The sequence below is a fragment of the Salvelinus fontinalis genome, chromosome 9 (assembly GCF_029448725.1).
Source record: "Salvelinus fontinalis isolate EN_2023a chromosome 9, ASM2944872v1, whole genome shotgun sequence".
NCBI classification, from domain to species: domain Eukaryota; kingdom Metazoa; phylum Chordata; class Actinopteri; order Salmoniformes; family Salmonidae; genus Salvelinus; species Salvelinus fontinalis.
In genome coordinates, this window is record NC_074673.1 from 18,656,474 (window position 1) to 18,672,153 (window position 15,680).

Here is a 15,680-nt window from a genome sequence, read left to right on the forward strand (position 1 = left end):
AACCAGGTGTGGGGAGTTACTAACTAATTAGTGATGTTGATTCATCAATCAAGTACAAGGGAGGAGCGAAAACCCGCAGACACTCGGCCCCCCGTGGAATGAGTTTGACACCTGTGCCTTACATCTTCTTGATTTCTTGACACAGTTTTTTTTTCAATCCCTTTGGTGGTGTTTTCTCAAGTATGTGGTAAATTTTCTAAAATCTTAGAACAAAACTCCAAACTGCTAACACATATAACACAGCAAGTATTTTATTCAAAACTTTTACTGTGCATTCATTTTGTTTGGAGACATCTTTCACCACACAACCATTGATCCAACATATAAGTTTACAGTGAAATACCATGATAACATTGATTTAATCACCAAAACACAACATAATGATATCTTCTCTATTTAGTTGTTTTAACAACCAGTTAATTAAATAGCAAAATATGCAAGATACATGGTCCAAAATTGCCCTCTGAATGTAATATGCTACAATACTGTATATTACAGTACGTTACACTGTTTTAGCATTAGGTAATACACTTGCACTACCCATCACAATTGACAAAAAAAATTGAATTTCCATCATTTCTATCCAATGTGTGATCATAGGTCAAAATCATTGATGCAAAAAATGTATATTTTATTCAGATACAATTACAACACTTTTTTTTAGAACCCTGTCTTTTAAACATAATTTGTAATAATCCAAATAACTTCACAGATCTTCATTGTAAAGGCTTTAAACACTGTTTCCCATGCTTGTTCAATGAACCATAAACAATTAATGAACATGCACCTGTGGAACGGTCGTTAAGACACAAACAGCTTACAGACGGTAGGTAATAAAGGTCACAGTTCTGAAAACTTAGGACACTAAAGAGGCCTTTCTACTGACTCTGAAAAACACCAAAACAAAAATGCCCAGGTTATTGCTCATCTGCGTGAACGTGCCATAGGCATGCTGCAAGGAGGCATGAGGACTGCAGATGTGGCCAGGGCTATAAATTGCAATGTCCGTACTGTGAGACGCCTAAGACAGCACTACAGGGAAACAGGATGGACAGCTGATCGTCCTCGCAGTGGCAAACCACGTGTAACAACACCTGCACAGGATCGGTACATCCGAACATCACACCTGCGGGACAGGTACAGAATGGCAACAACAACTTTCCGAGTTACACCAGGAACGCACAATCCCTCCATCAGTGCTCAGAGAGGCTGGACTGAGGGCTTGTAGGCCTGTTGTAAGGCAGGTCCTCACCAGACATCACCGGCAACAACGTTTGTGCCTATGGGCACAAACCCACCGTCGCTGGACCAGACAGGACTAGGAAAAGTGCTCTTCACTGACGAGTCTCGGTTTTGTCTCACCAGGGGTGATGGTTGGATTCGCGTTTACCGTTGAAGGAATGAGCGTTACACTGAGGCCTGTACTCTGGAGCGGGATCGATTTGGAGGTGGAGGGTCCATCATGGTCTGGGGCGGTGTGTCACAGCATCATCGGACAGAGCTTGTTGTCATTGCAGGCAATCTCAACGCTGTGCGTTACAGGGAAGACATCTTCCTCCCTCATGTGGTACCCTTCCTGCAGGCTCATCCTGACATGACCCTCCAGCATGACAATGCCACCAGTCATACTGCTCGTTCTGTGCGTGATTTCCTGCAAGACAGGAATGTCTTTGTTCTGCCATGGCCAGCGAAGAGCCCGGATCTCAATCCCATTGAGCACGTCTGGGACCTGTTGGATCAGAGGTTGAGGGCTAGGGCCATTCCCCCCAGAAATGTTTGGGAACTTGCAGGTGCCGTGGTGTAAGAGTGGGGTAACATCTCACAGCAGGAACTGGCAAGTATGGTGCAGTCCATAAGGAAGAGATGCACTGCAGTACTTCATGCAGCTGGTGGCCACACCAGATACTGACTGTTACTTTTGATTTTGACCCCCCCTTTGTTCAGGGACACATTATTAAATTTCTGTTAGTCACATGTCTGTGGAACTTGTTCAGTTTATGTCTCAGTTGTTGAATCTTGTTATGTTCATACAAATATTTACACATGTTAATTAAGTTTGCTGAAAATAAACACAGTTGACAGTGAGAGGACGTTTATTTTTTTGCTGAGTTTAGGTGTACTGTAATCAAATTAAACAAATTAAATTAATTAAATAAACATAACGTTTAACATGGACTAGTTTGCATCTAGGATGTCTTGAACATTTGCCCAAAGGTTCTCATTGACATCCCAGTAAATGTCGTCATTGCTAATCCACATGGGGAAAAAACGTTTTGGCATGGTGAATATAAGCCTGACAATACACTACCGGTCAAAAGTTTTAGAACACCTCCTCATTCCAGGGTTTTTCTTTATTTTACAATTTTCTACATTGTAGAGTAACAGTAAAGACATCAAAACTATGAAATAACACATATGGAATCATGTTGTAACCAAAAAGTGTTAAACAAATCAAAATATATTTTATATTTGAGATTCTTCAAATAGCCACCCTTTGTCTTGATGACAGCTTTGCACACTTTTGGCATTCTCTCAACAAGCTTCATGAGGTAGTCACCTGGAATGCATTTCAATTAACAGCTGTGCCTTTGTAAAAGTCAATTTGTGGAATTTCTTTCCTTCTTAATGCATTTGAGCCAATCAGTTGTGTTGTGACAAGGTAGGGGGTATACAGAAGATATCCCTATTTGGTAAAAGACCAAGTCCATATTATGGCAAGAACACCTCAAATAAGCAAAGAGAAACAACAGTCCATCATTATTTTAAGACATGAAGGTCAGTTAATATGGAAAAATGTCAGGAACTTTTAAAGTTTCTTCAAGTGCAGTCGCAAAAACCATCAAGCGCTATGATGAAACTGGCTCTCATGAGGACTGCCACATAAATGTAAGACCCAGAATTATCTCTGCTGCAGAGGATAAGTTCATTCGAGTTACCAGCCTCAGAAATTGCAGCCCAAATAAATGCTTCACAGAGTTCAAGTAACAGACACATCTCAACATCAACTGTACAGAGGAGACTGTGAATCAGGCCTTCATGGTTGAATTGCTGCAAAGAAACCTCTACTAAAGGACACCAATAATAAGAAGAGACTTGCTTGGGCCAAGAAACACGAGCAATGGATATTAGACCAGTGGAAATGTGTCCTTTGGTCTGGAGTCCAATTTGTAGATTTTTGGTTGTAACCGCCGTGTCTTTGTGAGACGCGGTGTGGATGAACTGCTGATCTCCGCATGTGTATTTTCCACTGTAAAGCATGGAGGAGGAGGTGTTATGGTGTGGGGGTGCTTTTTTGGTGACACTGTCTGTGATTTATTTAGAATTCAAGGCACACTTGACCAGCATGGTTACCACAGCATTCTGCAGCGATATGCCATCCCATCTGGTTTGGGCTTAGTGGGACTATCATTTGTTTTTCAACAGGACAATGACAACACACCTCCAGGCTGTGTATGGGCTATTTTACCAAGAAGGAGAGTGATGTAGTGCTGCATCAGATGATCTGGTCTGTACAATCCCCCGACCTCAATCAAATTGAGATGGTTTGGGATGAGTTGGACTGCAGAGTGAAGGAAAACCAGCCAACAAGTGCTCAGCATATGTGCGAACTCCTTCAAGACTGTTGGAAAAGCATTCCAGGTGAAGCTGGTTGAGAGTGTGCAAAGCTGTCATCAAGGCAAAGGGTGGCTATTTGAAAAATCTAAAATCATAGTTTTGATGTCTTCACTATTATTCTACAATGTAGAAAATAGTACAAATAAAGAAAAACCCTTGAATGAATAGAGTTTCTAAAACTTTTGAACAATAGCATAGGTCTGGATTGATGTCAATGCATGCCTCATCCATGGCATGGAGGAGGGTGGCACACTCATGGGGATGGTGATCATACACCTTCCTCCTGTATTGTAATCATATATTGTATTTTACTGTATTGTAGTCACTGTCGATAAAAACATCTGCTACGTAAATGGCATATATTACTAAATTACAGTACTGTATCGGCCAATGCAATTTTAGTAAAGCAGTGTGAAACCCCCCCACAAAAAGACCCCAGCGATTTTGGATACATGTACTGTAAAGGGGAATTTATTACATACAGCACATCTCTGAACTTGTCAATATATATATATTTTAAATCATAATAGTCATCATCATAATAGTACATTACAGTATATCATATCATTACAGTATATATCACAAACATACATTTCCATTATGTAGTTCTCAAAATCTGTTGTAGACAAACCAGTGTAAAATCTATCGGTTTACCAAACGGTTAAGTGATTATCAATTAAGAGCAGTCGGATTGAGCAATAGTAAAATGTATTTCATAAAATGAGAAGGCAATCATATCACAAGTAATGTGAGCATTGCATTATGAAAAGCAATTACTTTATATGAACATGTATTGCAATATGTAACATGTATTACCAGATTAAACATTTGAAGTGGTGTTGGAGGGCCAGTAGGAGGCACTCTTTCCTCTGGTCTAAAAAATATCCCAATGCCCCAGAGCAGTGATTGGGGACACTGCCCTGTGTAGGGTGCCGTCTTTCGGATGGGACGTTAAGCGGGTGTCCTGACTCTCTGAGGTCATTAAAGATCCCATGGCACTTATCGTAAGAGTAGGGGTGTTAACCCCGGTGTCCTGGCTAAATTCCCAATCTGGCCCTCAAACCATCATGGTCACCTAATAATCCCCAGCTTCCAATTGGCTCATTCATCCCCCTCCTCTCCCCTGTAACTATTCCCCAGGTCGTTGCTGCAAATGAGAACATGTTCTCAGTCAACTTACCTGGTAAAATAACGGTAAAATAAATAAATAAAATAAAATTGATTAAGTTGACTAAATGATTTTGTGTGTTTGTACTTAGGGAATTGAAAATGTGCTTAGAGTTTTGAAACAACGGCCTTTTTAATTATCTATTTTGACATTTGTACTAAGCGTTGTGAAAATGTACCACATTCTTGTGAAAATTGCACGAAAGGGATTGAAATACAATTTATATCAGTGGGCCTTGGAAAAGCCTGTTCTGTTGGTACAATACTGCCACATAGTGTTCTGAAACGAAACACCACTTTTTAATGGATTAAAATGGAACAATTTTAATCTGTGGAAAAGATGTATAGAGTTCCTGAAGTAATATATTATAAAATACCTTATTATCTATGGTATATAAGGTTACTGTGTGAAAGTATTGTTGGAAAGCGGTTTCGTAGAAGTCTTTCGCCTGCGACGAGAAAGAAAAATACTCAGAGGGTGGTCCTGTTTGGCTCAGTTGTTAAAGAATGGCGCTTGCACAGCCAGGGTTGTGGGTTAGATTCCCGGGACCACATAAAATGTATGCACGCATTGCTGTAACTCGCTTTGGATAAAAGTCACTGATAAATGGCACACATTATTGTAATGAAAAGATGTAGAAAGACTTTTTCATTGTACTGGAATGATTGATGATTGTTGTAATGTTTTTTTAATTATCAGTCATGTTTACGGGAAAAAATGTAATGAGGTCAAAAAAACATAACTTAATTTCCTTTTTTGATGTGTTCAGTCTCTTGACTTTCTATACAAACATGTTGGAACTAAGCCCAGGAAATGAAGTATACCTATTACTCTATACTCTATACTATACAGTGACGATTTTAGCGTGTAAATCTTGGTGGGGCAAAAAAGCAAAGCTACACTACACAACACAATATATTAATTGCAATATAACGGTGACAAACGGTGCCCAAAAACTGTTTGGGCCTACATAAAGCTGTCCCAACAGCAGAGTCTCAACAGCAGTCCCAACACCTTACCACTGCTACAGCTGGCTATCAGCAGAGCATTGTCTGTCAGCTAAATAGTTCATTCAGCCTCATTTACTGCCTTAAAAAAAACATAGCTGATATGGCTTTCTACTAACAATTGAGATGTGCAAACTATGGCATAAAGGGACAACAAGTGGATGAGAGGCAATCTGTAATTTCAATTAAGACATTAATGAGCGAGCTAGGATGGACGTAGTCAATAGAACTATTTGTTCAGCACTTTAAAAATGTACAGTGACAGAACTCAGAACATGGGCCATTCTTACAGTGTTCTCCCTGTACACAAAGTCAGAACCATAGGATAAATAAAGGGGTCATATAAGCAGACAATGAAAGCTCTTACAATATTCAATGATTACATTTCTCAAAAACAGGTTGCAGGCTACATGTGCACCACCAAGTCAGAACAGTATGCGAAATTAAGAGGTGAAAATAGACCAAATTATTATGGTGAGGCACATGGTCTACTAACAGCTTACTACACAACATACACTTAGTATTACTTTCTTAGCTACAGTATATACACTGCTCAAAAAAATAAAGGGAACACTTAAACAACACAATGTAACTCCAAGTCAATCACACTTCTGTGAAATCAAACTGTCCACTTAGGAAGCAACACTGATTGACAATAAATTTCACATGCTGTTGTGCAAATGGAATAGACAATCATCTGGAATAGACAAAAGGTGGAAATTATAGGCAATTAGCAAGACACCCCCAAAAAAGGAGTGATTCTGCAGGTGGTGACCACAGACCACTTCTCAGTTCCTATGCAGCAGGACCGCAGCAGGACCGCTACCTCCGCCTTTGTGCAAGGAGGTGCACTGCCAGCGCCCTGCAAAATGACCTCCAGCAGGCCACAAATGTACACTACGCTGACAGACACAGCAAACCTTTTTGCCACAGCTCGCATTGATGTGCCATCCTGGATGAACTGCACTACCTGAGCCACTTGTGTGGGTTGTAGACTCCGTCTCATGCTACCACTAGAGTGAGAGCACCGCCAGCATTCAAAAGTGACCAAAACATCAGCCAGGAAGCATAGGAACTGAGAAGTGGTCTGTGGTCACCACCTGCAGAATCACTCCTTTTTTGGGGGTGTCTTGCTAATTGCCTATAATTTCCACCTTTTGTCTATTCCATTTTCACAACAGCATGTGAAATTTATTGTCAATCAGTGTTGCTTCCTAAGTGGACAGTTTGATTTCACAGAAGTGTGATTGACTTGGAGTTACATTGTGTTGTTTAAGTGTTCCCTTTATATTTTTGAGCAGTGTATATCTCCCTGGCGTATTACATCATTTATGCAGCAGCATACAAGACATTGTTGGACTCCGATTTTTGGACTCACCTTGTTGTGCTGTGCTCACTTGAACAGGAAGGTGGCACTGTCTGTGAATTCTGTCATCATACTTTGTCATCAAAGTCTGGCATTCTCTGGATTTATTGCGCTTTCAAGACTGGGAACTTGAAAGCACCAAAAAAAAGGTTGAATCATGATGACGTCAGTGATCTTCAGGTCCTAGCTCCAGAAAGAGGCAGAGTTCCCGATTTACAATTCCGAGTTGGATGAAAGTTCAAAATGTATTTTCCCAGTCATAGCTCGTTTTTCCCGAGTTCCCAGCGACGGTCAACGGTCCGGAACAGCCAGCGACGGTCAACGGTCCGGAGCTTCCAGGCAAGACGTCCAGTCCTGTTCCAGGCTGGGAGTCTTCCTCTGCGCTGATGTCCAGGCACGGCGTCCAGTCCCGCTCCAAGGCAGGAGCCTTCCTCTTTGCCGGTGCCCAGTCCAGGCACGGCGTCCAGTCCCGCTCCAAGGCCGGAGCCTTCCTCTGTGCTGATGTCCAGTCCAGGCACGGCGTCCAGTCCCGCTCCAAGGCAGGAGCCTTCCTCTTTGCCGGTGCCCAGTCCAGGCACGGCGTCCAGTCCCGCTCCAAGGCCGGAGCCTTCCTCTGTGCTGATGTCCAGTCCAGGCACGGCGTCCAGGCCCGCTCCAAGGCCGGAGCCTTCCTCTGTGCTGATGTCCAGTCCAGGCACGGCGTCCAGTCCCGCTCCAAGGCCGGAGCCTTCCTCTGTGCTGGTGCCCAGTCCAGGCAAGGCGTCCAGTCCTGTTCCAGGGCGGGAGTCTTCCTCTGCGCTGATGTCCAGGCACGGCGTCCAGTCCCGCTCCATGGCAGGAGCCTTCCTCTGTGCCGGTGCCCAGTCCAGGCCCGCTACAAGGCCGGAGCCTTCCTCTGTGCTGATGTCCAGTCCAGGCACGGCGTCCAGGCCCGCTCCAAGGCCGGAGCCTTCCTCTGTGCTGGTGCCCAGTCCAGGCACGGCGTCCAGTCCCGCTCCAAGGCCGGAGCCTTCCTCTGCGCCGGTGCCCAGTCCAGGCACGGCGTCCAGTCCCGCTCCAAGGCCGGAGCCTTCCTCTGCGCCGGTGCCCAGTCCAGGCACGGCGTCCAGTCCCGCTCCATGGCAGGAGCCTTCCTCTACGCCGGTGCCCAGTCCAGGCACGGCGTCCAGGCCCGCTCCAAGGCCGGAGCCTTCCTCTGCGTCGGGATCCAGTCCGGGCACGGCGTCCAGTCCAGCTCCAAGGCCGGAGCCTTCCTCTGTGCTGATGTCCAGTCCAGGCACGGCGTCCAGGCCCGCTCCAAGGCCGGAGCCTTCCTCTGTGCTGATGTCCAGTCCAGGCACGGCGTCCAGTCCCGCTCCAAGGCCGGAGCCTTCCTCTGTGCTGGTGCCCAGTCCAGGCAAGGCGTCCAGTCCTGTTCCAGGGCGGGTGTCTTCCTCTGCGCTGATGTCCAGGCACGGCGTCCAGTCCCGCTCCATGGCAGGAGCCTTCCTCTGTGCCGGTGCCCAGTCCAGGCACGGCGTCCAGGCCCGCTCCAAGGCCGGAGCCTTCCTCTGTGCTGATGTCCAGTCCAGGCACGGCGTCCAGTCCCGCTCCAAGGCCGGAGCCTTCCTCTGTGCTGGTGCCCAGTCCAGGCACGGCGTCCAGTCCCGCTCCAAGGCCGGAGCCTTCCTCTGCGCCGGTGCCCAGTCCAGGCACGGCGTCCAGTCCCGCTCCAAGGCTGGAGCCTTCCTCTGCGCCGGTGCCCAGTCCAGGCACGGCGTCCAGTCCCGCTCCATGGCAGGAGCCTTCCTCTGCGCCGGTGCCCAGTCCAGGCACGGCGTCCAGGCCCGCTCCAAGGCCGGAGCCTTCCTCTGCGTCGGGATCCAGTCCGGGCACGGCGTCCAGTCCAGCTCCAAGGCCGGAGCCTTCCTCTGCGTCGGGATCCAGTCCGGGCACGGCGTCCAGTCCCGCTCCAAGGCCGGAGCCTTCCTCTGTGCCGGTGCCCAGTCCGGGCACGGCGTCCAGGCCCGCTCCAAGGCCGGAGCCTTCCTCTGTGCTGATGTCCAGTCCAGGCACGGCGTCCAGTCCAGCTCCAAGGCCGGAGCCTTCCTCTGCGTCGGGATCCAGTCCGGGCACGGCGTCCAGTCCGGAGCTTCCAGGCAAGGCGTCCAGTCCTGTTCCAGGGTGGGAGTCTCCCTATGCGCTGATGTCCAGGCACGGCGTCCAGTCCCGCTCCAAGGCCGGAGCCTTCCTCTGTGCCGGTGCCCAGTCCAGGCACGGCGTCCAGGCCCGCTCCAAGGCCGGAGCCTTCCTCTGTGCTGATGTCCAGTCCAGGCACGGCGTCCAGTCCAGCTCCAAGGCCGGAGCCTTCCTCTGCGTCGGGATCCAGTCCGGGCACGGCGTCCAGTCCAGCTCCAAGGCCGGAGCCTTCCTCTGCGTCGATGCCCAGTCCAGGCACGGCGGCCAACTCAGCTCCATGGCCGGAGCCTTCCTCGGCGCCGGTGCCCAGTCCGTGTGCGGCGTCGAACCCAGCTCCGTGGCCGGGGTCCTCCTCTGCGCCGATGCCCAGTCCGGGCACGGCGTTCTACCCGGCTCCATGGCCGGACCCGTGGTCTGGGTTGGTGGTTCGTGTGGTTCCCAATTAGAGGCAGCTGGTAATCGTTGCCTCTAATTGGGGATCATATTTAGGTAGGCTTTTTCCCCACCTACATTTGTGGGATATTGTTTTGTGTTTGTGCATGTGCACCACGTAGTCACATTTAGTTGTTCGTTTATTGATATATTTTGTTTTGTTTAAGTTTCTCTTTGAATTAAATATGTGGAACTCAACATCCGCTGCGCGTTGGTCCCGTTCTTACGACAGCCGTGACACCTGGTAAGGAACTACAATTATTCTGAGAAGAGAAGTGCCTTCAAAAAATATTCACACTGGATTAAATTGAGATTTTGTGTCACTGATCTACACACAATACCCTAAACTGTCAAAGTTTAAATTATGTTTTTATAAATTCATGAAAAGCTGAAATGTCTTTGGTCAAGTACTCAACCCTTTTGTTATGGCAAGCCTAAATAAGTTCAGGAGTAAAAATGTGCTTAAGTCACATAATAGGTTGCATGGACTCACTCTGTGTGCAATAAAAGTGTTTAACATGTTTTTTTTATGACTACCTCCTCTCTGTACCCCACACATACAATAATCTGTAAAGTCACTCAGCCAAACTGTGAATTTCAAATGCCGATTTAACCACAAAGACCAGGGAGGTTTTCCAATGCCTCGCAAAGAAGGGCACCTATTGGTGATAGGTAATTTAAAAAAAGCAGACATCCCTTTGAGCATGGTGAAGTTATTAATTACACTTTGGATGGTGTATCAATACACCTAGTCATAGTCACTACAAAGATAAAGGCGTCCTTCCTAACTCAGTTGCTGGAGAGGAAGGACATCGCTCAGGGATTTCACCATGAGTCCAATGGTTGGTGACTTTAAAACATTTGGGAGTTTAATGGCTGTGATAGGCCAAAACTGAGAATAGATTAACAACATTGTAGTTACTCCACAATACTAACCTAATTGAGTGAAAAGAAGGATGCCTGTACAGAATAAAAATATTCAGAAACATGCATCCAGTTTGCAACAAGGCACTGCAAGAAATGTGGTAAAGCAATTAACTTTTTTCCCTGAAAATAAAGTGTTATGTTTGGGGTAAATTCAATAGAATACATTACTGAGTACCACTCTTCATATTTTCAAGCATAGTGGTGGCTTCCTCATGTTCTGGGTATGCTTGTAATCGTTAAGGACTGCAGAGTTTTTCAGGATTTGGAGCTAAGCACAGGCAAAATCCTAATGGAAAACCTGCTTCAGTCTGCTTTCCATCAGACACTGGGAGATTAATTCACCTTTCAGCAGGACAATTACTTAAAACACAAGGCCAAATATAGACTGGAGTTGCTTCCCAAGATGACATTGAATGTTCCTGAGTGGCCTAGTTAGTTTTGATTTAAATTAGCTTAAATCTATAGCAAGACTTGACAATGGCTGTCTAGCAAGGATCAACAACCAATTTGACAGAGCTTGAAGAATAAAAAATTAAAATAAATGGCTAAATATTGTACAATTCAGGTGTGCAAAGCTCTTAGAGACTTATTCTGAAAAACTCAGACAGCTGTAATCGAAGCCAAAGGTGATTCTAGCATGTATTGACTGGTTAAATACTTATCTAATCAAGATATTTGTGTTTTATTTCACATGAATATATATATTTTTTTTAAGTTGTTCCACTTTGACAGAGTAATCCCACTTTGTATCACAACAAAAAGTCAAGGGATGAATACTTTCTAAAGGCACTGTAAATGTTTTACAGAACTTGGTGTAAACAAGATGATTAAGTTGTAGATGGCCTGAGTCCCTGCTTAGATAAATCAAGGTAAAGAAGGAGAGGAACATCTGACAAAGAAAACATTTGAGAAGGAAGAGCGATAAACAGAAAGGTGAGAAGCCAGGAGAGGAGGATGTCGGACATCATTTATGGTGATTTCCTCTGAGATACAGCCTGTCTGTTCTCCTTGAGGACATGGAAACCATTAGCTTGTTAGCTCACTGGGTGGAACAGCATCTCACGTTTATGTTTCTTTGTCATACAGGTGATGCCATAGCGAGGAATGAAACTGGAGATATAATTGCAGGTAAGTGGGCCAATACTCCGTGCTACACTTGAAAGTAAAATTGTGTTATGGTGATTAACATGAATGTACCATAAAATCTTTCAACTTTGACACTTGACTGATGGTTCTAATAATGGCTTCCTGAAGGTGTTGTCCAACAGTGGAAACATTGATGCGTACATATGAGACAGAGGCAGCACAGAACTCCACTCTGAGCAAGGTAAACAAAATCTAACATTTTGGGTGGATGTACTGGGTATACAATGCTCAATAGGATGAGCCATATCTGGTCATCTATCTGAATCGTCTCTGATCTTTATTTCTCTGTCTCCAATGTTATACCTCTGACCCAGTCAGACATGCCACTAACTTTGAATAAAGCCAGAGTGTCTATGCATGCGGATGACTCAACACTATACACGTCAGCTACTATAGCAACTGAAATGACTGCAACGCTTAACAAAGAGCTGCAGTTAGTTTCCGAGTGGGTGGCAAGGAATAAGTTAGCCCTAAATATTTATAAAACTAAAAGCAGTGTATTTGGAACAAAACACTCACTAAACCTCAACTAAATCTTGTAATAAATAATGTGGAAATTGAGCAAGATTAGATGACTAAAGTGCTTGGAGTAACACTAGATTCTAAACTGTCATGGTCAAAACATATTGATGCAGTAGTAGCTAAGATGGGGAGAAGTCTGTCTATAATAAAGCGATGCTCTGCCTTCTTAACAACACTATCAACAAGGCAGGTCCTACAGGCCCTAGTTTTGTCGCACCTTGACTACTGTTCAGTTGTGTGGTCAGGTGCCACAAAAAAGGACTTAGGAAAATTGCAGTTGGATTAGAACAGGGCAGCACGGCTGGCCCTTGGATGTATAGAGAGAGCTAATATTAATAATGTCAATCTCTCCTGGTTGAAGTGGGGGAGAGATTGACTTCATCGCTACTTTTATTTATGAGAGGTATTGGACATGTTGAATGTACCGAGCTGTCTGTCTAAACTACTGGCACACAGCTCGGACACCCATGTATACCCCATAAGACATGCCACCAGAGGTCTCTTCACAGTCCCCAAGTCCAGAACAGACTATGTGAGGTGCACAGTGCTACATAGAGCCATGACTACATGGAACTCTATTCCACATCAAGTAACTGACACAAGCAGTAAAATTTGATTTAAAAAACAGATTAAAAAAAACACCTTATTGAACAGCGGGGACAGTGAAGCAACACAAACATTGGCACACACACACGCGCGATAACATACGCACTGCATCCAACAAGATTGTTGAGTCACAAGCTTGATGTAGTCATTGCATGCTAGGAATATGGCACCAAATACTAAACTTTTCACTACTTTATTCATAAGAGGTGTCAATAATTTTGACCCCTACCCTTTTGAGGAAAACTATTAGAGGAAAACTATTACTTGTTAAACAAAATCTCTTTCTCTGAGAAATTGTATTAATATAACATTAATTTCCCCCCAAAATATAACATACAATATAGCTCAGTATTTGATTTATTTTATGACAAGGAAAAATCTGTTGTTTTGACCCTGAGCAAGGTAGTTAACCCGTTGTTCCCCTGGCGCCGAAGACGTGCATGTCGATTAAGGCAGCCCCCCGTACCTCTGCTTCAGAGGGGTTGGGTTAAATGCGGAAGACACATTTCAGTTGAAGGCATTCAGTTGTAATACTGACAAGGTATCCCCCTTTCCCTAGTTATTATTGCTCATCTTTATCAAGGGTGTCAATTTCTTACCCAAGCAAACGGTCTACAATTGATTTTTGTTCTCAATCTATTGTTCTAGAAGTGAATATCATGCCCGAAAGTAAAGGGTATGCTACATATGTGATAACGGAAACTGCAGGCTATATTATATGTCTATATACAGTTGTAGCACATGATCATGGTTAGTAGAGGTAACTCAGTCATGTTTCTGCTTTAGCCAACTGTTGTTGTCATGAGAGGGCTCAAGCAGAAATATAGTGGCATGCTGGCAGCCAGGCTAGTTCAGTCTTTGTCTTTGTGGTCATCAGCAGAGCTCTTAGATTGAAACACTGAACAACATTCAGGTCTCACATATTCAGTCAGGTATTGAGCTTGAAGTCTAACTGGACTTTTGAGAAGTTCAAAGACTGCTGTGGTTAGTGTGTGTGCAACAGTCAAAACTCTTAAGACTTTCTTACCACAGGGTGGAAACTGCAAAATGTACAAAATAGGTTTGGGGGGATCAATTTACTGTGAATAAAAAAAAAAAATGGGAAAAGTGTTGACACTGACAAAAAAATCGAATCATATCGAGGACATTTATTTTTTTATGATTATTTCCAAGCTAAAATTGTTTGCTTTATGATGTAATTATGAAATTCAATCATCTGTCTTGTGTTGCAATGCATAGAAGAAAGCTTTGACCTTTCTCCCACTCAGATGAAACAGTATGATGCAGAAGCTTTGCATAAATGTATATACTGTATAAACTGCATACATGTATATACTGTATAAATGTATATATTGTATATACTGCATAAATGTATATACTGCATACATGTGTATACTGCATAAATGTATATACTGTATATACTGCATACATGTATATACTGCATTATTTCTCAGATACAAGATATATCTTTTTCTGGTTATTCATCTTTGGCCATTCCTTTGTTGCTTGATATCTGAGCTAGAGTTAATGTAAGGTGCAGTGTATGTGTTAGGGATTTGATTTACCTTAGATTGTGAGGTGTGTGTGTACTGTATAAACTAAGTCATTGTGCGTTTGTTTGATTGTCTGCATGGACTGTGTGTGTATTCATGCTGTGTATTCGTAGTCCTCTCCACAGGCCTTTATCAAATTCCTCTTTTTGTTGTTTCTTGGTGTTGGCTCCTCTTCCTCCCAGGTGTCCTGGATCTTGTCGGGTCGTCCGATTGGCTGTAGCAGCTGGCCAAGACTGTCATAGCCGAACCAGTAGGGGGCATCATCGTTACTGTGCTCCCACTTCTCAACACAGGGCTGGAGCCTCAGAGCCGCCTGCCTACGCTCACACACACACACACACACACACACACACACACACACACACACACACACACACACACACACACACACACACACACACACACACACACACACACACACACACACACACACACACACACACACACACACACACACACACACACACACACACACACACACACACAGTGACTGTGCTCCCAGTGTTACATCTTTAGTTTCTGGACATTTCAGTTGAAGTGTGTGTATGCGTGTCTTACTTGGATATTCCCCTGCAGTAGACCATGTTGATGGTGTTGAGCTGTGGGCAGCCTGTCTGTAGGAAGCGTGGTGTGCGATCGGTCAGCAGAACACAGCCACTCACGTCCAGCTCTCTCAGGAAGTGACGCCCTACTGTCAGGTACTGTACCGCCAGGTCTGTCATCTGATAGAGGAAGTGCATAGACAATAGGCAAGATATTTTGGTAATATTGTTTGTTTGTGTGTGTGTGAATACCTTTGGGCAGCCAGGCATGCGTAATGTGACTATAGTCCTGCAGTAGAAGGACAGAGCCTTGATGGCCTGGTCAGATAGAGCTACACAGTGAGACACGTCCATATACTCCAGACCTCTCGCCTGCCTGCAGAACTTCTGCTTTCACAGGGAGAGCAGGAGAGAAGAGGAGGAGGGTTACTTAATTCCTTTAACACTCTTTCAATGAGGTGTCACAGACAGTCAAAAGGTACTGTTCAAACTGCAGAAGACAAAGTAAACAGTACCTCTATGCCAATGTCAGTGATCCATAAACACTCAGAGGCAACCAGCTTCTTCAGGCCAGGGTTCCCACCTAGAGCAATCAGCCCCTGAAAACATAAGTTGTGT

The 15,680-nt window shown here is 44.6% G+C and overlaps 1 protein-coding gene across 2 annotated transcripts in view; it reads right to left on the reverse strand.

Annotated features, from left to right (window-relative positions):
* Positions 1–12,396: 12,396 nt before the first annotated feature.
* Positions 12,397–15,680, reverse strand: part of fbxl13 (F-box and leucine-rich repeat protein 13) — a 54,365-nt gene continuing 51,081 nt past the window's right edge. The window contains exons 18-21 of one of the 2 annotated variants that reach the window (XM_055933631.1): positions 15,578–15,661; positions 15,315–15,449; positions 15,079–15,242; positions 12,397–14,837 (exon numbers count right to left, since the gene is read on the reverse strand). In XM_055933631.1, the coding sequence (XP_055789606.1) occupies positions 14,615–14,837; positions 15,079–15,242; positions 15,315–15,449; positions 15,578–15,661 (606 nt within the window). In that variant the 3' untranslated portion in view covers positions 12,397–14,614. Of the gene's footprint in view, positions 14,838–15,078; positions 15,450–15,577; positions 15,662–15,680 lie in introns of both variants that reach the window. The other variant, XM_055933630.1, reaches the window with a different exon arrangement.